At 38.1% G+C, this 25,085-nt stretch overlaps 1 protein-coding gene across 2 annotated transcripts in view; it reads left to right on the forward strand.

Annotated features, from left to right (window-relative positions):
• ATF6 (activating transcription factor 6) overlaps positions 1–25,085 on the forward strand; it is a 123,682-nt gene that overhangs the window by 40,046 nt on the left and 58,551 nt on the right. The window contains exons 11-14 of one of the 2 annotated variants that reach the window (XM_039348974.1): positions 7,764–7,877; positions 9,111–9,213; positions 13,536–13,594; positions 14,412–14,526. In XM_039348974.1, coding sequence (XP_039204908.1) covers positions 7,764–7,877; positions 9,111–9,213; positions 13,536–13,594; positions 14,412–14,526 — 391 coding nt within the window. The remainder of the gene's footprint in view (positions 1–7,763; positions 7,878–9,110; positions 9,214–13,535; positions 13,595–14,411; positions 14,527–25,085) is intronic. The other variant, XM_039348975.1, reaches the window with a different exon arrangement.

Genomic DNA, 25,085 nt, shown 5'->3' on the forward strand with positions numbered 1-25,085 from the left:
ATTAATTAAATATAAAGTCAAGTTTCGTTGGTTAATACCTGAGGGCATACTTTTAACTTGGCAGGAGAAAAAATACAAGATAGATACACTTGAAAAAGCACAGGACTTTTATGAGAGTTATTTTTCACAAGGAGAAGAACAAGAAAGTAGGGAAGAGCCGGAGAGTAAAAGTTATGATGAAGATCTATTAGAGGAAGTTGATCGAGAGCGAGAAATACAAAAGTTACAAGAAAGAGAAAGGTTAGAAAGAGAAGCAAAAGGAAGACTTATAGAGACAAGAAGTATAAAACAGAATAAAAACAAAAAAATAGATCAAGTTAAAAATGGGAGACGTAATTAAGCTCTTTTCTATAAATATTAATGGATTAAATATATCAAGAAAAAGAGTTTAGACATTTAACAATTTAAGGAAATTGGATGTAGATGTGATGTATCTTTAGGAAGTTTACATAAAATAAGATTATAGAAAATTACTAGAGAAAGTAAAATTTAGAAACATTATACACAATATTAGCATAAAATAAGAAAGGAGGAATTATTATATATGTCAAAGAAAAATAAAATTAAATAAATATACTTGGATGAAAAGGGGTGAATTTTAATGCTGGAAATAGTATTAGAGTAAAAACAGTATATGCACTAAATAATATGAGAATATTTGTATGATCACCATGCTTAGATGGAATTCCAGTCGAGTCTTATAAAAAATATGAGTGTTACTATAATGAATAATGTTGGATTCCTAGTAAGTAGTAGAATATGAAAGAAGGGAAATGTAAAGAATAGAAGAGTACTGTTCTAAACTGCTGCTAACAAAAAAGGATATATTACGTGTGTATGTGTGTAATGTTTGTTGTGTTTTGTTTTGTTTTGTTGGTCTAAAATAATAATAATAATAAAAAAATACAGTTCCTCATGTTGTGGTGACCCCCAACCCCTCATCCAGCTGGCCAGGGAGTATCAAAAACTTGACCAAAAAAAAAAAAAAAAGCAAAAAATGGGGAAGTATAGGTAGTCCTCGACTTACAACAATTCGCTTAATGACTGTTTGAAGTTACAACAGCACTGAAAAAGCAAATTATGATCATTTTTCATTTGCAGCATCCCCAGGGTCATGTGATTTACATTTGGATGCTTGACAACTGATTCATACTTATGACGTTCACAGTTTCCCAGGGTCACGTCATCAATGACCAGGGAGCTTGGCCAGCTGATCACTCAGGTTGCAGAGTGCCTGTAGGGAGGAATCTGTGGGTCTCTGGGATGGGACTGAGGTGGGTGCCTGCCTTCCTTCCCTCCCTTCTCTCCCCTTGTCCTTTCCTTCCTTCTTTTCTTCCTTTCCTTCACTTCCCTCTTAGTCTCTTCCTCCTTCCCTCCCTCTCCCATTGTCCCTTCCTTCCTTCTTTTCTTCTTTCCTTCATCTCCCTTAGTCTCTTCTGCCTTCCCTCCCTCTTTCCCATTGTCCCTTCCTTCTTCCTTTCCTTCACCTCCTTCTTAGTCTCTTCCTCTCTCCCATTGTCCCTTCCTTCCTTCTTTCCTTCCTTTCCTTCACCTCCCTTAGTCTCTTCCTCCCTCCCTCCCTCTTTCCCATTGTCCCTTCCTTCTTTCCTTCCTTTCCTTCACTTCCTTCTTAGTCTCTTCCTCCTTCCCTCCCTCTTTTCCATTGTCCCTTCCTTCTTTCCTTCACCTCCTTCTTAGTCTCTTCCTCCTTCCCTCCCTCTCTCCCATTGTCCCTTCCTTCCTTCTTTCCTTCCTTTCCTTCACCTCCCTTAGTCTCTTCCTCCCTCCCTCCCTCTTTCCCATTATCCCTTCCTTCTTTCCTTCCTTTCCTTCACCTCCTTCTTAGTCTCTTCCTCCTTCCCTCCCTCTCTCCCATTGTCCCTTCCTTCTTTCCTTCCTTTCCTTCACCTCCCTTAGTCTCTTCCTCCTTCCCTCCCTCTTTCCCATTGTCCCTTCCTTCTTTCCTTCCTTTCCTTCACCTCCCTTAGTCTCTTCCTCCTTCCCTTCCTCTTTCCCATTGTCCCTTCTTTCCTTCCTTTCCTTCACCTCCTTCTTAGTCTCTTCCTCCTTCCTCCTCCTTCCTTCCTTCCTTCCTTCCTTTTCCTTCCCTTCTCCTTAGTCCCTTCCTTCCTTCCCTCCCTTCTATTGTTCCTTCCTTCCTTCCCTCTCTCATTGTCCCTTACTTCCCTCCCTCTTTGTCCCTTCCTTCCTCCCCCCCTCCGTGCCCAGGAAGGGACAAGGGGAGGGGGACAGGCTGCCAGAGGCAGAGGAGAGCTCCGCCCAGCTCACTTGCTCAGCTTCGCCAGAAAACATGCTTGCTAAGTTAGCAGAAGCCCCAGGATCAGTACCAGGCTACAGCTGATTTGCACTTCTGCTAAATTAGCAAGTGGCGTGTTTTCTAGCAAAGCTTGAGCAAGTTTGCTGGGCAGGAGCCAAGGAGAGCTGCTACAGCTGACCTGCTTCTTGGCTGCTCTGCAAAAGCGCAGATCAGCTGTAGAGGTTCACCCCGATCCTGGACAAGAGGGAAGGAAGGAAGGACGGAAGGGACAAGGGGAAAGAGGAAAGGAAGGAAGGAAGGGGAAGGGGGAGAGAGGGAGGGAAGGAGGGACAAAGAGGGAGGTGAAGGAAAGGAAGGAAGGAAGGAATGGGAGAGGGGAGGGAAGGAGGAAGAGACCAAGAGGGAGGGAAGGAAAGGAAGTTCCAGCCAGGAGAGGCTTGCCAGCCCGGCTGCCGAGAAACAGAAGAGCGCAAAGCCAAGGAGAAGAAGGTGGCAGTTTCCTCCCAAAGGGGGCTCCTTTTCTCCACCCCTTCCCTGGGTTTGTGGGGAATTTCTCATCACCAACACTGACAGGTGCTCCTTCGAGCCCGCCGCTGTAAAGATCCTAAGAAAAAGACTCAGGCATATCTTGAGTAGAGATTTGAAGCTGCTGCAGAACTGTTTCTCACAGCTTGAGACAGCTTGAGGGTCTCTGTGTGTTTATTGGTTTTTATATACTTTTTACATACATAGGGTTTTACATTAAATGCTGACATTTTACATTCATAAATTTAACCTTTAGATGCTGACATAAAGTTTCTTCATTGGAAAATTCCTTCGTATAAGCAACTATTTTCTAGTAACATATTACCTGTTCAGAGACCAGGTAAAAACAAATACAGGGAGATGAAAAGCAAAAGGAACTAACAAAGACAGGAAGAGATAAGAGGGAACTTAAGCATATTATTTATTTAGGTAGGTGAGATATTAAGTCAAAAGGGGATGACTTTCTGGCTGCTTCATTGGGACAAAGGGTATCAAAAGGTTATGAGGTTTATGGGGGGGGAAGCATGGCAGTTTGCTGCGCGTCCTTTTTCCCCCCACACGCCGCGATCTTTCTTGCCCCCTTTGCTTCTCCCCCCTGCTTTCATGAGGATTGTGGCGCCCTTGGGAAACCGATTGTGCTTTGAAGCTTATGAGAGGAGGAAGAGTCCCTTCCTCCTTCCCTCCCTCTTGCGTCAGCTGGCGCTAGTTCAGGGGTTGTCAGCTGACGGGTGCAGGAGTTGGGTGCTGCGGTGGCCTCCCCTTCGCTGACCTGCTTGCATGAGAAGAAGTCAGTCCAGTAGCTGCACAATGAGTCTCTTCATGCGCCCCCTGCAGGGCACATTTGGTAGAGTTTGCGCAGACTGCCGCCAGGCAGCATATTTTCCACAAACAAGTGAGGTGGAGCGGAGCGGGGGAGGGAGAGAAGGCGGTTGACAAGCTCTGCCTAAGACCATCGGAAATATGTGTTTTCCGATGGTCTTAGGTGACCCTGTGAAAGGCTCTTGAGACCCCGAAAAGGGTCGCGACCCACAGGTTGAGAACTGCTGTTCTAAGCAGTTCAGAAGACAAGGCCCCAGGCTGGGAGGACGATGAATTTTCTGTAACATTCTGCGGTAGAGAGAAACAGTATCATTTAGTTGTTTTAATTAAGTGACGAAAGAAATTCTCCTCTTGGAAAGTGAATCTGTGCTAAATTGCTAAGGAATGTTCATGGTTTGAAACAGAGGATTTTCTCTTCCTATAATATTACTTCACAGAGAGTAATAATCCAGTAGCATTAATGCTACAGAGGATCAACACTGTGCATAACAGTGGAGAAAACAAGATACAGTATATTCATAAGAATTTACATTTTATATGAATATGTGAAATGTTGGCTTCATATTTGCAACAATAAAGGAACCCAGCAAAACCTCTTGCAGGAGGAGCGCTCAGCTATTTGTAGGGTGAAAAGCTATATTTGAACTTTTAGTGACAATTTGGAAGCATACCTCAAAACATAGTCGGGCCAAGATGAAAACTAAATCATGTTTAATTTTAAGCAATATTTCAATAAAATTAAATTAATTAGTATATGTATGAAATCATTTTAATTTTATTATGTTGAAACATTTGAAAGTACTTTTTGGAAGGAAGTTGGTAGATTGGAAATTATGTATTATTTTATTATAGTATGGATAAAACAAATACAAAGGAAATGTGTCACATAAATACAAGGAGTATTTATCAGAGAAGGAATATATAAGGAAGTAGTAACATCACCTCATACTCTTTTGGAAAATGAAGAAGTGATTGAGGGGAAAGGAAAAACAATGAAAAAGCATGCAAAAATCTGTTTGAATGTTCCAAAAGGCTATCATCAAATATTTAATGTTGGTTAAGATCTAAATCCAACACTTTTTAAACTTTACATTTCCCTTCTGATGCCTCTCAGTGTTATGGAGAGAACACATATAGTTCAGGTTCTTGCCATTCTTTTAAGCTGGATTGTTTTGCAGATGTTTCATTATCTGTCAGTTCTTGTGATGATGATGTTACCTAGCCTGGTTATGGAATGACTGCAAGAAAGCAACCAAGCTCGGAGAGCATCAGGAACACAACAGCTTTGTTTGCTTCAGGCAATCCAGGTAGTCCTTGACTTACAACCATTCATTTAGTGAACATCTGAAGTTACAACAGCACTGAAAAAGGTGATTTATCATTTTTCACACTTATGCCTGTTGCAGTATCCCCATAGTTACATGATCAAAATTTGGACCCTTGGCAACTGGGTCATTTATGAATGTTGCAGTGTCCTATGGGTCATGTGATCACCTTTTGTGACCTTCTGATAAGCAAAGTCAATGAGGAAGCCAGATTCACTTAATAATCATGTTGCTAACTTAACAACTGTGGCAAGAAAGGTCGTAAAATAGGGCAAAACTCACTTAATAACTGTCTTGCTTAACAACAGGCATTTTGGGATCAATGGTTGTAAGTCGATGACTCCTGTATTACCCCAGACATGTCAGTGTGACATAAGAGTGCAAACTCCACTTGTGGCTCAGAAAATCCCTTCCTATGGGTGGCTATGTGAACATTTCTAGAAGAATAACTCTTCTGATCCTGACAATTTTTAGTGCGCCTGTGGTTGCTGTCTGGTCCCTCAATTCCCTACAATGATTTCCATCGATCATTTGCAAATGTTCTTGTTGGCTTCTTGCAGAAGTTTACTTTAGGTATTAAGTAAATATTCACTTAATCATCTTCTGATTGAAATTTGGCTTTTTCATCTAACAGGTGATTTAGACCTAACAGGGTTATTCATTTCCAAGATAGCCACAGATGTGCCAAAAGCATAAATAGCTGAAAATGTTTTGAAAACAGGCAGCAAGATGAGACTATTTGTAATGTCTTTACAATTAAAATTCTGTATCATAAACTGCACAGGCATGAGTCTTGAAAGAAAGCCAATATTGTTTATGTTTGAACTTGCTGAAACAGAAGCCTTTTGGGGTAGAAGGGCTTGGGGAATTTCTCATTCTATTTTCCTCAGACGTGTAATATTAGCATACTTCATTGCTGAATTTGTAATATTTTGGTTGAATTGATTTGACTATCTATACCTTGGCCTACATTTTAGATTCCAGGTGCTGGTGGAGATAAGAGTTAGTACTTCACCAACAGCTTCTCTTCTGTTTAGCATACCCAACACACTCTTCTGCTAGCTAGTGCATCTGTTTTGCATCTTTTTCTTCTTTTTTCTGTGCTTGATTCTGAGAGTTCATATTGCCATGCTGTGATGTATTTCTTTTATACCCACTGTCTCATTCTTTTCTTGACTATGTTCCACCTAATCCCAGCTCTGATTTCCCCATGTTCCATTTGACTGAGCCTGCCCTTCCTAAGATTCCAAGAATTCTTGTGTGGCCATACACGTGGCTGCTTCTTACTCCAAATTTGTAGCCAGGCATTGTCCATTTTTCTTCTTGCTCTCCCTTTTGAGTTTTTGTATCCCTCCAACTGCTTCTTGTTAATTCTCGGTTATTTCACACTTGTATACTGACTTCTCGTAAACTGTAGGAATTGCCCTTGCCTTGCTGTAACTCACACTTCTTTCTTCCAAACTTCTCGCTTTTCAGGTATCAGTGAAAAACATTTCCAAATCTATTTTTGGGGGGAGGGATTTGCCAGTTTTAAGTGCCAGAAAGGAGAGTAATAACTCTTCTGTAGGATTTTCAGCTGCAAGGGTTTGTGCAGTAAACATAGGCACATGCTTTGCATAATCATAGTGTTCGAAATGGGCTCAGATGTCATCTTCCCCCAAAATGTAGAATCCATTAGAACATCTCTGATAGACAGTCATTAAAGGTTCTGTTTGAAGATGTTCGGTGAAGAACTCTGCACTTTGTACAGCATTCTGTTCCACTGGATGATACCTCACATATTCACAAAGTTGTAACCTGAACCTACTTCCTTCGAGGTTTTTTAACCAATTGGTTCTGGGCGGTACCTCCTGCAGAAATAAAGAATAAGCCCACCCCTTCTGTGTGACTGTCCTTCAGGTATTTGAAGACTGCCATTCTATTTCCCTCTAATTTTCTATTCTATATAGGCTGAACATTCCCAGATGTTTTAAAGGTTCCTCACAGGGCCTGGTTTGAAATCCTCACTATCTTAGTAGCCTTCCTCTGAACTTGTCATGATCCTTTTCAAGTGATGGTGCCTCAAACTAGATACAGTGCCCTTAGTGGGGTTGACCAGGGCATGCTGGAACAATTGCTTCTTGTGTTCTGGATTTTGTGCTCCCGTTAATGTATCCCAAGATACCATTTACTTTTTTAACAGCTGTAATACATGGCTGCTTCATATTTAACTGGTGAGTACTCTCACAGAGTCTTTTCACATGTATGTACTGTTGCCAAGATAGACTTTCCCCATCCTTTACTATCTAGATGCAGAAGTATATCCTCCTCCTTGTTGAAATCCATCCTATTTTTTTTCAGGCTAATTCTTTATTTTATTTTTCTAAACTTTTGTCTTACGTCAACAGTGTTACTCCCATCCCAGTTTGTGTCATTTCCAAACTTGATACAAAATCTTTTAAGTCATTGGTAAAAATCCTAAACTCACTTAGTATTTCCAGCCAAGAGGGGCCATTAATGAACATTCTTTTCTTGTGGTAATTCAGTCAACTGTGAATCTATTTAACTGTGATATCAACTGCTTCATATCTTATCATTTTATGAAGGAAAATATTACAAGGCACTCAGTCATATGTTTTTACTGAATGAACAAAATACTGTATTTTGTTTCTTACTTGATGTTAATCTATTTTACCTTTACCTTTATCTCATTTGTCAAATCCTTTTATTAGTTTCATAGATACAAGTTTTTTTTTTTAATTTAGTGTTTGTCTGTATAATGCATTTATTTTAACATAGATGTACAATGTTAAATATTTTTAAAAATTATTTCCTAGATATAAGCCCTCGGTTTCGGATAACAAAGCACTTATGGTAGTTACTGAGGAACCAATAATATATGTTCCTCCCCCACCTTGCCAACCATTTATCAACCGGACAGAATCACTCAGGTAAGCTGCTTGCTTATAAATAGTAGAGATGTTAGTGCCAGATAGGCATTAGAAATGTTTGACTTCCTCAGTATACAGTTCCCCATACCTATCTGTCAACAGATGTCATATTGGATGTACAAATGAAACTGGTTGGTATCTTAACGATTAAAAGGGATATATAATTAACAAGCCAAAAGAGCAACCTGATAGTTTTCCTATATTGGATTTATTAAAACAGACTTGTTAAAGTTTTGAACAATTTTGTGACAAGAGACAAAGAAAAAAATGAAAAGAAATCTAATTCTAGGGCATTATTTAAAATATCAAGATAGTTAAAAGTAAAAGGAAAGAATATTAAGTTGGTTTATTGATCAAGGATTTAAAGCAGACATGTTATCTCTGATCATCCTTAATGGACTTTTGCTGATGAGGACTGAACAACAAGATCTTAAGGATTAAAAAGAAAAGGGATGAGATGTGGGAAGAAGAGATTAGTGTTGTATTTTAAGAGGAGAAGATAAGTTTCTAAAATTGTTTATACTGTACTGTGATGAACGGGGAAGTCATTTCTTTATTTCTTTTTCTTCAGTATATTCTTATTGTTTCTTTTCTATTTCTATTTCTTATTTTCTTTAGCATATTCTTATTGCTTCTTTTCTATTTTTACTTCTATTTTCTGAACTTTCTATTTTTTCTCTATTGTATCTTTCTTAGTTTTCATTTTTATCTTTTTAATTTTAATATTGAATAAAATTACTATATAAAAAGAGTGTCCTCTCATGCACATTATACATTTCAAATAAATTCTGTAACATTGAAAGAATATTAGTCAATACAGTGAGTTAGGATAACTATTTAATGGATTATTTGTTGATGAGTTTGCAACTCCCTGTCCATTTCAGTGCCATAGTTCAAAACAAAAGTGTTTTATAGACATCTGTACTGGAGTCATGTAATACATTCCCAATATCATTTAGGAATAAGCAAATCTACTTTTTTTATATCTTACCAATCTTCACTTTCTAAGCAGGCACAAACTGTTCAGGAGATCCAAATTCAAATATTGAAATCTGATGTAGATACACTGAGACATTATTTCCGAGATTCTTACTTAAGGGTATAAACAAGAGACTAAGCTGAATATGAGTTCAAAATCAATGCTTTTAAGTTCTTATGGAGAAGGTTGTCCTTGAATATATTTTTTTTTCATTCCTCTCATCATTCTGTCTAATTTCCATGTTATATGTACAGGTTAAGTCATGAACTAAGAGGTTGGGTACATAGACATGAAGCAGAAAGAACAAGATCAAGAAGGATGCCAAATAATCAGCAGCAAAAAGAGCAAACTGTCCAGGTAGGTTTGTGGAAGCATTTATATTTTGTGACAGCAGGGGGAAGAGAAGGAGGAAAAATAAGGTCCTCAGGGCCAGAAGATCAAAAGAGAGAATGCGTATACTGGGGAATGGACAAAATTCTGATACTGTATTGCAGGGTCCCTATCTCTGTTCCTTTGTTATTTAGGTAAGTCTAGAATATGAAAGTACTCTTTCTAAAAAAAAATCTGCATTTGTGGATATATATAATTAATATTAATATATATATATATATATATATATATATATATATACACACACACATACATACACGCACATACATACACTCACACACACACACACACACACACACACACACACACACATATATATATATATATATATATATATATACCTTGAATGAACACCCTGTCAGCCTAAATATGGGAGAAAGAAATCTTCTTTTTTTTCTTTTGCCTGTATCAGCTCAATCTAGAGCCATCCACAAGCAGCAGTCGCCAACTGCGACATCATTTTACATTTTTAGGTTGCTAACAAAGAATAAAGAGAGAATAGTATAGCTATTTCGAGTTCCTTTAACTCTCTTCAGCCAAACTTACTCTTCTGAGATTCAAACCTGGGCTATCTGCATGTTAGGCAGTTGTTATAACCTCTAAGCCACAGGCTCTCCTCACTTTGTCAGCTGTATCTGGAGAGAGACAGGGGGAGGAGATTTTTACCTTGAATGAACACCCTGTCAGCCCAAATATGGGAGAAAGAAATCTTCTTTCTTTTCGTTTCTCCTTCCCCTGTCTCTCTCCTGATAGTTCTCTTGCTTGATGTTTCTTATCGGTGAGCATCTGATAGACTGGCAACAACTCAATATGCCAATTAATGGAATACTGGTTGGATAGCCATGCCTTTTTTAATAACCAGCTGCTCTTAGTTGCATCATGAGCAATGACTCTGGCCTCTGTGAAATTAAAGGTGTGATTGTACTCCATGATATGAACCCATACCTGGGATCGTTTTTCTTGTCGTTTGATGGCCAGTTCATGTTCATGAAGCCTAGTTCGAAGGCATTTTGTGGTCTCACCCACATAATTGCATGCACAATTATTACAGTTAATTTGATAAATGACTGATGACATCTCGCTCATGGGTAAGGGTTCTTTGGGGTGCATTATTTGTGTGTGGAGGATTTGATTGGGTCTATGTGCCACCCTGGTATTGTATGCTGATAATATTCATGCCACTGTCTCTGACACACTGTGAATGTAGGGGAGTGTGGCCCAAGTGGTGGTAGTTGTTGTTCTATCATCTGCAGCACGTAGCAATCATTGCTGATGATGACGTTGAACGAAATCAATGGAGTATCCATTCTGTATGCATACTTGATACAGGTATGCATGCTCCTTAGCTTTTTCAGTTGCTGTGCTGCAGTGCATATTTATTTTATTGAACAGGGTACGTATACAACCAATTTTGTGGGCGGTGGGGTGATTACTGTCACTGTGAAGTATTCTATCCATGTGGGTGGATGTGCGATAAATGTTGGTGACTAGCATGCCGTTACACATGCAACGTATTAGTATGTCTAGGAAGGGTAGGATGTTATTCACTTCTTCCTCTGCCACAAATTGGATGTCGGAAAAGATGGCATTGAGCTTTTCCATAAAAGAAGCATTGCTGCGGTGCTTGATGACCACAAAAGTGTAATCCACATACCTGCCCCAAAATTTGGGTTTGTAATCCTTCATCACTGTTGAGTCTAGCTTCTGCAGCACAGCCTCGGTGATGATTCCCAAAATGGGAGACCCCAGGGGCGTGCCCTTGATTTGTTCGTATATAGAACCGTTGAATGTAAGTATGTTTTTAGGCAGAAGTTGAGGAGCTGTATATAATCTTTGGGATTCAGTGAACCAGATGTTTGTGGTTCCTTGTCCTGCAGTAATTCGTTCAATGCAGACCTGGCCAGATCCTGGGGAATGGATGTGAACAAGGATATGACGTCAAACGACACCATGATCTCGTCCTCCTCTATTGTCAGAGTCTTCAACTTTTGTAAAAAGCCCTTAGCCGATCTTACAGAGGTAGAAGTGTTTTCGACCAGGTGTTGAAATGTGTACTAAGCCACTTGGCCAGCCCAAATGTTGGGGTGCCTCTGAGTGATACAATCGGACGCAATGGGATATCTGTCTTGTGTATTTTAGGCAGCCCATAAATGCGTGCTATGGCTGAACTCTGGGATAAATGAATAAAACAGTTTGTTTTATTCATTTATCCTGGAGTTCAGTGATTCTGTTATAGTTTTGATATAAATAAACCTGGGATTCGAGTTTTTAAGAAAATTAGGAACACACACACACACACACACACATATATTGAGGAAAATAGTCAAACACCAGGATAAATATAAAAACAACTGTTTAATAAACTAACAACTGTTTGATAAACTTAGCTTTCGTCAGCTAACTGCCAACGTCATCAGAGTGGAATGCCGGAGGTTTGAAAGCCTGCTTATAAGAGCGGCAGTTTGTGCGCACTGTTCATAGAATGCATTACCGGTCTATCCGCCCTAGTTGACCGTATTGCTTCTAATAGACTCGCATCCGTTTGTATACTTGTAAGCTCAGGGATCATCGCCTCTCTTGTTGTCGCTCTCTTTGCCCACTTTGGATGTATCTGGGTACACGTTGCTTTAGGATGGTCCTAACAATGCTGTTGTTCCCACTTTCTTAGTGCCTGATAAGCAGGCAGTAACTCTATGTGGCGATTAATTGAGTGTTCATCCAACAGCCAAGCCTCCTTCAGTAACTGGCTGCCCTTGGTGACATCCTGGGCAATGGCCTCCGCCCCGGCAAGATCAAACGTGTGATTGTTGCTGGCCATATGGACCCGTATCTGTGAGTGTTGCACATGTTGTCTAATGGCCAGCTCGTGTTTCATGGATCCTAGTTCCAAGCCATTTGGTCGTCTCCCCAATGTAATTGCTGTGACAATCCAGATATATATGTATGTATGTATGAATGATGTGTGTGTGTGTGTGTCAGGAGAATATAGGTATAAAAATATACTTTACTCAAAACCACCGAACTTTTGTTGGGAGGCTCCCAACGAAAGCTTGGCGGTTTTTAGTAAAGTATATTTTTATACCTATATTCTCCTGGTGGTCGCATTTTATTTGTATTATAAATATGCCTAGGAGTCGTATTTTTATGGATATTATTCAACATATATATGTATGTTTGTATGTATGTATGTAAAACCAATAAAAATGTGAGCACTAGGAATATAATAAACTGAAAAAGTTTAATATCATCACCAATCACCAAGCTTTCGTCAGAGACTTCTGACATCGTCAGGGTTAATGCTGGTCTATGGGAGAGTACCTTTATAGGTGAGCCATCCTTTGCACACGGCTCCTAGCTCTTGTCATAGGTCCTAATTGATTTGGCTGCATTCTAATTATGGCTTCCATATTGATGTCTCCTCTTTTCTTGCTTCTACTGCTTGTGAGTGTGCCATTACTCACTTCTACCTCCCCCGGTCTTGGATTAGGAAGGTTCCCTCCCCCCTTTTTTGGTTGGTTAGATCGTCCGTATCTCTAAATTGCTCCCTTTTCTCGTACTCACATCTCCCACCTTCCTCCTTCTTCTGCCCCTTACTTACTCCCCCGTTGCCATCCCTTATCCTATATATAGGTTAGGAGCTTGGCTGTACTCTGATTGACACACCTCCATCCAATCAGAACACAGCCAAGTTCTCATCCAATCAGTTCATATCCCCACTGGCAGTTAAAAGGAAGAAACAGCTATGATCACACATTGCTCCTAGAAGCACGAAGCCGAAAACACCAGCCTGAAGAGTATGAATGAGACTTCGTCGAAACGTCGCCAAGACACTTCCAATTTGACGCGGGAGAAAACCCGAATAACCAAAGACCTACATACAAACACCCGCAAAAACCTCAGAATATATATGCTGGCAGAGAATATATATATATATATATTCTGAGGTTTTTGCGGGTGTTTGTATGTAGGTCTTTGGTTATTCGGGTTTTCTCCCGCGTCAAATTGGAAGTGTCTTGGCGACGGTCCTCTGCCAGCATCATCAGAGTAAGCATTGGAAGGTCTGCCTATATATATGTATGTATGTATGTATGTATGTATGTATGTATGTATGTATGTATTTTTAGAATACTTTTCTATCCCACATATACTCTTAATTATAGTTTTTCCTGCATATTTGTATATCTTCTATAGAACCTCAGTAATGCTAAATCACAGTTGTCTATAAGTGATAGTTTTTATATTTAATTTGGTGCTAAGTTATTTCCTTGTTCATTTTTTCCTATCCCCAGAGTGCTTCAGGAAAAAAATCTGAACTCATGACTCTTCCCTATACAGACAACAGTGTTGGGTAAGTCAAAATAGAATCTTCTCATCAGTATAATATTATATCAGTATAATATTATATTATATAAAATGTTACCTTTGTAGGAAATATTTAATTATTTTACTGAAAAGAGCCAGATATATTTATTGGCAAACTCATTAACCCAGTTTTCATTCAAGATCTTAAGGATTCATCTAGTCAAGCATTCCATTTCCTACAATGGCCAAATACATTTTTTTCTAGAAAATTCACAAATGTACACAAGAACATCAATATTTCCCTTTCATTAGTTCTGGTACACAGGATACAGAAAATGTTGAATATGTCTTAATACATGGGGCCTATCCTGTCAAGCATGCACATTTTTTCCCTACTTTTTCTACTCTGAAACAGTTATAAATACCATGTGGCAAACAATTTTCTTGTTGCCACCCCCATATAAATTTGTTGCTGCCTATCAGAACTAAACCTCATTCGTATTGTCATTACTTCAATATTATTCCTGCAATTCCACAGTTTGCAATCAGCAGAAAATAGCTTCTCCCACACTTCAAAGTAATTTCTTTCTGCATTTTCTCCTTATCTGTGCACTAACTATATTTTTAGATTCTTTTCTATAACACTAGTAGTGTGTATGTACTTTCATTAAAAGTAAAAGGTAAATATTATGATACTGTGTATTGATTTCTGGCTTTGTACAGTGATATCACAAATGCATTAAAGCATGCTGTTCCTGATAATTTGGAGGCCAAATGATGCTATTAGATGCTTGGTTTATTTTATGATACATTCAGATATTTTATGTGTGCTAGTTCCAATAGTATCTTCTCATGTATTTCAGTAGGAATTCAGGAAGTGAGCTACAGGTTTATTACGCTTCGCCACGAAATTATCAAGATTTTTTTGATGCAATTCACAGAAAGGGAGATACATTTTATGTGGTGTCCTTCCGTAGGGTAAGTATTTTGCAATGTTCAGCAATTACAAACATGGAAAGATTGTCCATTTTTATAACATTCTGTCCAAGAATTTTTGGGAATTGTTATTTTTGGATAAAAATAAGTATTTTCAACATACAATTCTTGAGCTTTCTTGAGAAAGAAATTATAAAATGTTGATTGTGAAATTATATTATAATCTGTTATAAAACTGTTCCAGTTTCCCTGTGAGGAAGCAAAAAAAAAAAAAAAATCCCCATGAATTTGATCAGAATTTATTGTTCCCCTAAGGAAAATGAGAATGAATATTGGGCATAAATGAAATTTATACCTGAAAAAATCAGTACATATCCAGAAAATGAAATCATACAGTTTTCTCTTGTGCAAATGGATCTGTTTTGGTCAGGTATTTTTTTTCATTGATGCTAAATAAATAAATTTATTCGCATCACATCTTCCAAATATTTGCAGGGGTTTTGCTTCAGGAATCTGGGATAGCAATTCTTTTTGCACAAAATACCATAATAGAATAGGGAGTGAAAATATAATCAAGATCTTGACACTTTATAGAAACCAATTTCTATGTGAGAGGACAGCCATGGGAAACATCTATTTTTATATAGTATCTTCCATCCCAATAATAATACTTCCCAGAATGGACAGAGAATTAGTTGTTTTTTAAGACTGGAATGTATGCATATCCATGCAGGTACTTACTTAGGAGTTTACTTAGTCTACATATACTTGGAATTTTAAAAGTAAGTATGTTTTGAGCACACTCAAAATGACTGATGAGGAGAGAACATACTCATTCAGAAAGCTTTGCCATGGCAGACATGTCCAGCTACAAAACATAACATTTATTAAAATATAAAATAAGGATTTTTTTGCCTGCTGTTTCTTCTCATTCCTCCAAGAATTTTCCTACCATATTCAATTTTAAGTTGGATAAAATCTCTTTCATCTTGAGCTTGATTTCTGATGATTTGAAAGATATATTTATGCGTCAAATCTTTATTAGGATCAAAGATTAGCATAAGGAGAATGGGTATATAGACAATTAAAAAGGATAAAAAATATATCAGAGTCTAAAAAAATTATAAAAAGCTAAAACTTATAAAACAAATAAATATGAAAAACAGAAGTCTAAAAGGAATCTAAAAAGGGGGGTAGGAATATTAGATGGCTGTAGGGAGAGCCTAAAGGTTAGTATATATGGCAGACTAAATCTATCACAATATTGCACACTCTAGAATGACAAACTAGATGCTCATTAAGAATAGCTTATGGAACAGGTCATCATCTGATGGATTTTAAGTGCCGTTGTGCAGAAACTGGCAACATGATAGGTTGTATCACAGCTAGGATCTGAAATCAGTAGGGACTGTAAAATTGTCCTGTGCGCCCTGGATATTTATTCGGTAATGATGAGATGAAGCTAGTTTTTATCCTACAGACACTGATGGAGTACATGCTCTGTTGTTTCTTATGACGGTGTCCAGAAGCATAGTCTCTCCCGGTAGGAAATCTTCCTGTATTGAAGGACAGCTGAGGGAGGGCATGGCATCAGAATAGAGGTCTACCAGAAGTATTACAAGATTAGTTAAGTATACCATAGAGGAGGCAGAGTATCTCTTGGATCCACTAACAATAAATGTTGGGGACCTGGCTAGGTCCAGTTGGTGCTATTGTATTTGCTATGCACTGTTGAATGAGTGTTTTTGGCCTAATCATATTCCATGCTGAGTAAAAGACCTGGCGAGAAGCCCAAGGGTGAGATTTTACTTGACATTGCCTTTTCCCATGTGAACTGAAAATCATCCTTCATAGTTATATTGTATTTATGCTATTTTATTGAAAACACTTAAGTGATTTACTATTGCCAGAAAAAAAGAGGGGGAGTGAGAAACTTTCCAATCTCCAGTCCTTTTGAGGATAAAAGGAGGACTTACATATGTTGCCTTTAATTCCCTGAAAGAATGGAATAATATTTCCTTATTGATCACATTTTATTGTGATCATTATATTTCAGTTTTGTTGTAAAAATCAAAGGAAGCGTATCAGGTTTTTTTGGGGGGGGGGAATTTATTTTTTCATTTATACTCTGCCTTTATTTTATTTTTATAAATAACTTAAGGCAGCAAGCTTATGTAATACTCCTTTCTCCTTCTATTTTCCCAACAACAACAATAACCCCTTGAGGTGGGTTGGGCTGAGAGAGAGTGTCTGGCCCAAAGTCACCCAGTTGTTTTTCATGCCTCAGGTAGGACTAGAACTCACAGTCTCCTGGTGTCTAGGCCAAAACCTTCATCACTGCAATTAAGGAAAGATCAGAATAGGTACTGCAAGGTTCATTTTTGCAATTCTGAATGGCTACCTGGAATCTACTTGGAATTAAAGAGCCCAAATATGTTACTTCAAAGAGTCCATCTTCTCTCTCTATCCAGTAAGAAGGGAAAAGACTTTTGCTTCTACTGTCTCTCATTGAGCCTTAATTTTGGTTTAAATAGAGTTGATAAAACTGGAATATGTGTTAATAATAATAAATAAAAAAGTTAATTCCTTTTCCAGATCTTAGTTCCAAAACTATGCCCTCATTATGAAATGGAGGTTGTTTAGTAGTTGCAGAACAGGAAGTTTATGCAGAAGGACAGAACATTTATGAAGAGTTACGCTGTTTTTCCGACAATGTAAGATTATTCTTTTCCTCCCAATCAGAAGCAAATCAGTCTCTTGAACTGACTTTCTGCCTTGAATGTATAAATCCACAATTGTACTTTGGGCCATTTCCAGCTGCATTTTATTTCTGTCCAAAGTGCGCAATTACAGTTACTGATTTTATTGTATTGGTGTTAAATGCCTTAATGCCAGGCAAGTTCCATTGATGCACTAGACTTCTCTTTCATATAACTGTTTTTTTCAGAGGTAATTCCATACAGATGAAGCCTTTTTCTCTCTTGGCTCTATGTGTTTAGCCAAGTTTGCAATTATGCAACATACAATGTCTAATGTGTTCTAAAGTCCAGGTGCAATAACAGTGAAATATTAGATGCCAATAGATCATAACACCACCTGTTAGTTAAGAATCATAATAGCTCTGCTGATATTTAGCTTTCCTGTATTGTAATTAGTTAGAAGGTTTTTCTTCTGTTATTTATGCAGAGGCCATAAAGCATATTCAGATTTATAAGAATATTTCTTGACTGGAAAGAAGATTGACTGCATGAGGAATAAAGTACCTTTGTACTTTGTGTCTTTGTAGTGAATTGTACCTAATTCTAAACATGTAAAGTAATAAGGATGGCATAAAATTCTTATAAGGATAAACAAAAGAATATACTCTTAGCATGTAAAATAGCAGTAGTAATTGTTCCCCTTGCTTTGCATGTGACAGATAGTAACTGCAAATAATAAAATATTACCTTTTCAGATTAAATATTCTGTGCTATTTTAAATGAATGTGAGCAGAAATCTCTTTTCTACCCAGAGGATTACTTTCTGGATAGTAATCCTCTGGCTTTCATATCCATGTTAGGGATTCTCCTTGATGGAAACACTATTATTCTTGACGGATTACTGAGCAGCATAGTCAATGCAATTTATTATTAGGTGCTTTAAAATTCTATGGCTACATATTTAAACATTTGCATACAGTGATCCCACATGTTTATTTTCTGTCCCTCTTTCTCTGGATATAGATACAGCGGGGCAAAAAAGTATTTAGTCAGCCACCAATTGTGCATGTTCTCCCACTTAAAAAGATGAGAGAGGCCTGCAATTGTCATCATAGGTAGACCTCAACTATGAGAGACAAAATGAGAAAACAAATCCAGACAATCACATTGTTTGATTTGGAAAGAATTTATTTGCAAATTATGGTGGAAAATAAGTATGTGGTCACCTACAAACAAGCAAGATTTCTGGCTCTCACAGACCTGTAACTTCTTCTTTAAGAGGCTCCTCTGTCGTCCACTCATTACCTGCATTAATGGCACCTGTTTGAACTTGTTATCAGTATAAAAGACACCTGTCCACAACCTCAAACAGTCACACTCTAAACTCCACTATGGTGAAGACCAAAGAGCTGTCAAAGGACACCAGAAACAAAATTGTAGACCTGCACCAGGCTGGGAAGACTGAATCTGCAATAGGCAAGCAGCTTGGTGTGAAGAAATCAACTGTAGGAGCAATAATTAGAAAATGGAAGACATACAAGACTACTGATAATCTCCCTCGATCTGGGGCTCCGCGCAAGATCTCATCCCGTGGGGCCAACATGATCACAAGAACGGTGAGCAAAAATCCCAGAACCATACAGGGGGACCTAGTGAATGACCTGCAGAGAGCTGGGACCAATGTAACAAAGGCAACCATCAGTAACACACTATGCCGCCAGGGACTCAGATCCTGCAGTGCCAGACGTGTCCCCCTGCTTAAGCCAGTACATGTCTGGGCCCGTCTGAAGTTTGCTAGAGAGCATTTGGATGATCCAGAAGAGGATTGGGAGAATGTCCTATGGTCAGATGAAACCAAAGTAGAACTGTTTGGTAGAAACACAACTCGTCGTGTTTGGAGGAGAGAGAATGCTGAGTTGCATCCAAAGAACACCATACCTACTGTGAAGCATGGGGGTGGCAACATCATGCTTTGGGGCTGTTTCTCTGAAAAGGGACCAGGAGGAGTGATCCGTGTACAGGAAAGAATGAATGGGGCCATGTATCGTGCAAACCTGCTTCCATCAGCAAGGGCATTGAAGATGAAACGTGGCTGGGTCTTTCAGCATGACAATGATCCCAAACACACTGCCCAGGCAATGAAGGAGTGGTTTCGTAAGAAGCATTTCAAGGTCCTGGAGTGGCCTAGCCAGTCTCCAGATCTCAACCCCATAGAAAACCTTTGGAGGGAGTTGAAAGTCCATATTGCCCAGTGACAGCCCCAAAACATCACTGCTCTAGAAGAGATCTGCATGGAGGAATGGGCCAACATACCAGCAACAGTGTGTGCCAACCTTGTGAAGATTTACCGAAAACTCTTGACCTTTGTCATTGCCAACAAAGGATATATAACAAAGTATTGAGATGAACTTTTGATATTGACCACATACTTATTTTCCACCATAATTTGCAAATAAATTCTTTCCAAATCAGACAACATGATTGTCTGGATTTGTTTTCTCATTTTGTCTCTCATAGTTGAGGTCTACCTATGATGACAATTACAGGCCTCTCCCATCTTTTTAAGTGGGAGAACTTGCACAATTGGTGGCTGACTAAATACCGTACTTTTTTGCCCCACTCTACATGCAAATTCTCATATCAGTGATAGCGAACATTTTGGGCTCAATATATCAGAAATCCAGAAGATGTTTTCCTTGATTCTGCTGTCACACCCCACCCCAGGCAAAAGAGACTTCTCCAGACTCTCCTTTCCTCCCGACTCTCCTCTCCAAACCCTCCAGAAGTTGCATGAGAGGGCCTTATTCTTGCATTTTCTGGAGCCTCAGAAAATTGCATGAGAATGCTCATGTGATGGGGGGGGAGCAGAGACTATACAAGAGCAAGACCTTTCTGTGCAACTTCCAGAATTTCTGGAAGGCTTGGCATATCACCAAAAATGACATGGTGTGTGCCTGTGACACACATGTCATAGGTTCACCATCACTGCTTTAGACATTTGGATATTTTCTTACCATATTCCAAGTAGAAAGTTGGTTTCATGACTTCAGGACTGTTATTTTCTTTATATTTTCCTTTTCCTGTGTCCTGTGTCTTTTATTTTTACAGAAAAATTAAAATGAGTGAGATGCCAGAATTGAAAATAAAGTGGTACTTTGATGTTGTAACTTTTTCCTCTTTTGCTACTTCCTGATCCATCCAAATTCCTGTTTCGGACTTTCAATTTGAAAGAAAAGTCACTTGCCACATGCTATGCTGCGCTTCAGTTTAAACTTGGGATCTGAATTCTGTATTGTAAATTCTTATCATAAGCCATAGTCAGAGTGAGCTCTCAAGAAATGTACAAAACAAATAGGAAAAAGGTTCACATAGTTTTGTCTAGGATTGTTAGAAAGAAGCAATCTAAAATATTACAGTGTAATTATGGACTGGGGCAATGTCTGCTACAATGCTTAAATAAGAAGGCTGTGTTTCTATTTCTTCATTGTTATAGAAACAAAGAGTAGAAAAACAGTGTAGATAGTTTACCTATGGAACTGGAACATTAGTACTGTAGAAATTAACACTTACAAAAAATTAAATGAACTTTCACCTGGGAAAATGTGAAACTTTTAATAGAAACTACATGTACTGTTCCAAATTCTGTAAGCAGTAAATTACCACATTGAGAACCTATTTTAAGAGTTTTTTTTAAAAAAGCATAAAAATGCTGAGACTTTGACTCTGTTTTGACTGATTATGTTATCAGAAAAATACAAATTAGATGCTTTAGACCAGTGGTTCTCAACCTATGGGTCGGGACCCCATTTGAGGTCGAATGACCATTTCACGGGGGTTGCCAAACAACGCAGTGCGCCATTTTTTCCCCTTTTCCTTAGCTGTGCTACTCCCTTTTATTCTATTGGCTTTTGAAAGCCAATAGAATAGACTCTCTTGAATAGAGTCTAATTCTGTTGGCTTTCAAAAGCCAATAGGAATTGTCCAGGCTATCTCTGCCCTGCTGAGCCCGCCAAAAGTCCCATTCTGCAAACGGTGCTGCACCAGTTGAGTAGTCCTCGACTTACGACCGGTTGAGTAGTCCTCGACTTACGACCGGTTGGGGGTCACGGCATTAAAAACGTTGAGAACCACTGCTTTAGACCAAGTAGAATGGATATGAGATTTCCCATGCCATGATTCTTGCTCTCTATTGACTTTTTATTTGCAAAAAAAAACCTGTAAAAAAATTTGGAGCCTATGACTATGAATAGATGTGCCAGGAAATTGCATGGATTGTCTATTCTGAAATTCTTTAGTTTAGGTTAATTTAGGTTCTATGTCAGAAGGTAGGTCATCAAAATCTCTTGTTTGGCATAAGTATTACCTAAGAGGTGAGCAGTTGTAGCTCCTTTGTGTGTTGGTGAAACTGCTATATGTAGGCTGTGGTTGAAATTCCCTACTTTACTGCTGTGGCAGATACAGTGGGGCAAAAAAAAGGATTTAGTCAGCCACCAATTATGCAAGTTCTCCCACTTAAAAAGATGAGAGAGGCCTGTAATTGTCATCATAGGTAGACCTCAACTATGAGAGATAAAATGAGAAAACCCGCTGGATTCAGGGTTTTCCCTTGATTGGGGACACGTGGCCTGATCCTGGCTGCAATGCAAATCCTTCTCTTAGCAGGGATTGGGAGGCTGAAGGCCTCTATTTTTGTGTTAAATGAAAATAAAATAGATTTCTCCTGTTTTGTTGCAAGAAATTCTTTGCTGTTTTCTGATTTGTTGTCACATAAGGGAGGCTGCAAATATAAAATGATGTAGATTAATTATGTATTTAGCTAGCCCCTTGGAAGCAGCTTGAATCACTCTGGAAATATAAACAGCCCTAGAATATATCATCATGAAAGCCTGGTCTCCTGGCTAGCCATAGATGCATTTTCAGAACATATGGAGCCTTCCAATTCTGACCTTGGGGTTGGGAGGTGATGTATATTTATTTGCTTTATATCTCACAAAGCTACTAGGAAATCAAAATAAAAAAATAGGGTATAAAGGGTGAAAAATATAAATTGAAATTAATAGTGATATTGTACACTAAAGTCACATAACAGTTAAAAGTTTGCTAAAAGAGATTATTTTATAAATTCTTTATAGATTTTCTATATGCCAATTGAGTGAAGGATGTTCTGTAGTGTGGGAGAAGGAAGTTACAGTATGTAAGCTTCTCCTGCATTTTGGATTGTGATCCAGGGCTGGGAAGAGAATTTCTGTCAAAATGATAATTGACCAGTGAGATTGTCGTAGGGATGGCTTTTCTCATTGTTGACATGTGGGAGTTGAATTTGTTTTGCTTTTGACTGGGTTAGTAAAATGATTGGTATCATTTGGAAAAAACAGGAAACAAAAAGTATCCTGGTTTAAGAAATAGAAGCCATACATTTATGCAAGCAGAAATGCTTAAAATGATTAAAGTCTTTATGAATCCCTCAATGTATGTGCTATGTTTATCCTTGATTGATGATCAATTATGTGCCATCAAGTCAATGTTGACTCTTAGTGACCACATAGTTTTTCTCCATGACAATCTGTCCCTAACCTGGTCTTTCAGATCTTCCAATGGTGCCCCTATTGACACTGTAACTGAGTACATTCCCTTTGTTGCTGATCATCCTTTGCTCTTTTTTCCCCCCTTTGCCATCGTTAAAGCCTTCTCCAGGGAGATAGATCTTCACATAATGTGTCTGAAGTAAGATAATTTGAGTGTCAGTTTGGTGTAGTGATTAAGGTGCTGGCCTAGAAGTCAGAAGACTGTTAGTCCTAGGCTTTCCTTCAGTACAAAAGCCAACTGGGTGACTTTGGGCCAGTCAGTCTCTTTCAGCCCTCCTCACAGGGTTGTTGTTGTAAGGGAAAATAAGAGGTAGGAATAGTAAGCATGTTCCCTGCCTTGAGTGGTCATTTTGTGCCTCAATTGAGAACTCTGGATTAATTTGTTTGATGATTAATTTTGATGATTAATTTGTTTGGTTTCTTTGCTGTCCAATGGTATTATAGCCATTCTAAATCTGGCATCCATCAGACAGGTTAAGAATATATTTCTCATAAATCGTATGAAACATTCAGTCCTGCTGATTGAGATTATGGGAGTTGATAGCTTCTATATATTTTAAAAAACTAAATTAGGGGATTAAAGTATCCCTACCCAAAATACAGAGCCTGGGAGGATTGTTTTTTAGTGAGGAGAAAATATTTGGATTAGAAGTACTTACCTCCAAAATTTTCAGATTCATTTAAAAAGTGAATAGACTTATATGGATTTTTTTTTTTTTACAAAAAATGAAAAAGTATTTGTGAATCTGCATTTAAATGATAACTGAGGAACAAAATAGTTAGCACAATAGGACTGTGCTAGGAATAATGGAGAGGCACAATACATGGAAACTGAATAATATGAAATATTGTTGAGCAATCTATGTAATGCAAAGAAAGTTGATTTCTTAAGTACTGGCACAGAAAGCTTTCACTTGGCTTCCTCATAATCTGCAAGAGAAAACATCTAACCTCTAGAGTGGGTAAATTCCTTGCTAATGAAGTCAAACTTCCTAACTAACTCCCTTTGTGCCCTCTTTTCATGCACAATTCTTCAAAACATATTTTTCACAAGACCTCATAGACAAGATGTAGATAACTTTGAAACTAAGCTGGAAATCTGAAATTCTGGGATTTTTTTTTTTTTTTTTTTTGTCTTCTCTGTCCATCTACACAAATGTGAAATGTGTTAATGCGACACAGTATTAATTTCCAACTTCAGTAAATAACAGGAAGTGGCCAGTAGAAGATTTGGAAAAGCTGCACTTAAACAGTTTGGCATTTTTCTCATACGTGCAGTTTTTACTGTGCCACTTCCTAATGCTAAAGGGAAATTATCGAGGGAAGCATCTGTCTTCCTAAATATTAAAGAGATGATTATGTGCCATCAAGTCATTTTCAACTTGACCCACATAGATAGATTTTTTTCCATGATGATTTACTTGGGAGAAAGTCGCTAAATACTTCGTGTGTCTTTATGGTTATTTTTACTAAGTGATTTTGAAAAAGTTGTATCAAGCAAGTTAAGAGTAGAGCAGGGGTGTCAAACTCGCAATGTCACGTGATGTGTCACGACATATCACAACTTTTTTTCCATTGCCGGCAATGGTTTCGCCATGACGCATCTGGCCCATGGGCCGGCAGTTTGACACCCCTAGAGTAGAGAAAGAAAGGATGTCATATCGCAGCTGTATTAATTTATACATAAACAGAGTCTTTATCTGTCAGGTTAAAGCAACAAACTCATTTAAGTAACTGAATTTGTCAAAATAAAATACATTACTGTCCCCATAATTTTGTGCATTTTGATGTGGCACATTTGATAATTAATGTGGCCTAATACATATGGGTGAATTTAATTATCTGTAAAAAAAATTGAATCCTTCCTTCATCCGTGGTTTTGAATTATAAGAAAAAAAGCTCATATTTCATTGAGCTTCTCAGTTACTGCCAAAATACTTTGAGAAAGAAAGCAAATCATTATTAATTGGCAGTTTAGTATTTGAGATACAAAATACCTACATTTATTGTTAATAATAGTAAGATATATATATATATTGTAAAAATTGAAATATGATCCTTAAAAATCTACCATTTGCTCTTTTCATGTGAAGTGTCATCTAAAGACAGAATAAATCAAAGTAAGTTAGACTCCAGAGCAGATGACTTTGTAGCTCTGAGCCAACACTTTTACTGTGATGGAATGACAATCCAAGAGAAATCCTAAAATTCAATACCTGGCATAATGGCTGGAAAACTATCTGACTGGAAATATGATGTTGCCAGATTAGACTGCTCCAGTTTTTGTCATGGCTATCCTCTGGTTCAGTAATCTTCT

Source organism: Crotalus tigris, unplaced genomic scaffold (genome assembly GCF_016545835.1).
Source record: "Crotalus tigris isolate CLP2741 ecotype Arizona unplaced genomic scaffold, ASM1654583v1 scf7180000018217.1405312, whole genome shotgun sequence".
NCBI classification, from domain to species: Eukaryota; Metazoa; Chordata; class Lepidosauria; order Squamata; family Viperidae; genus Crotalus; species Crotalus tigris.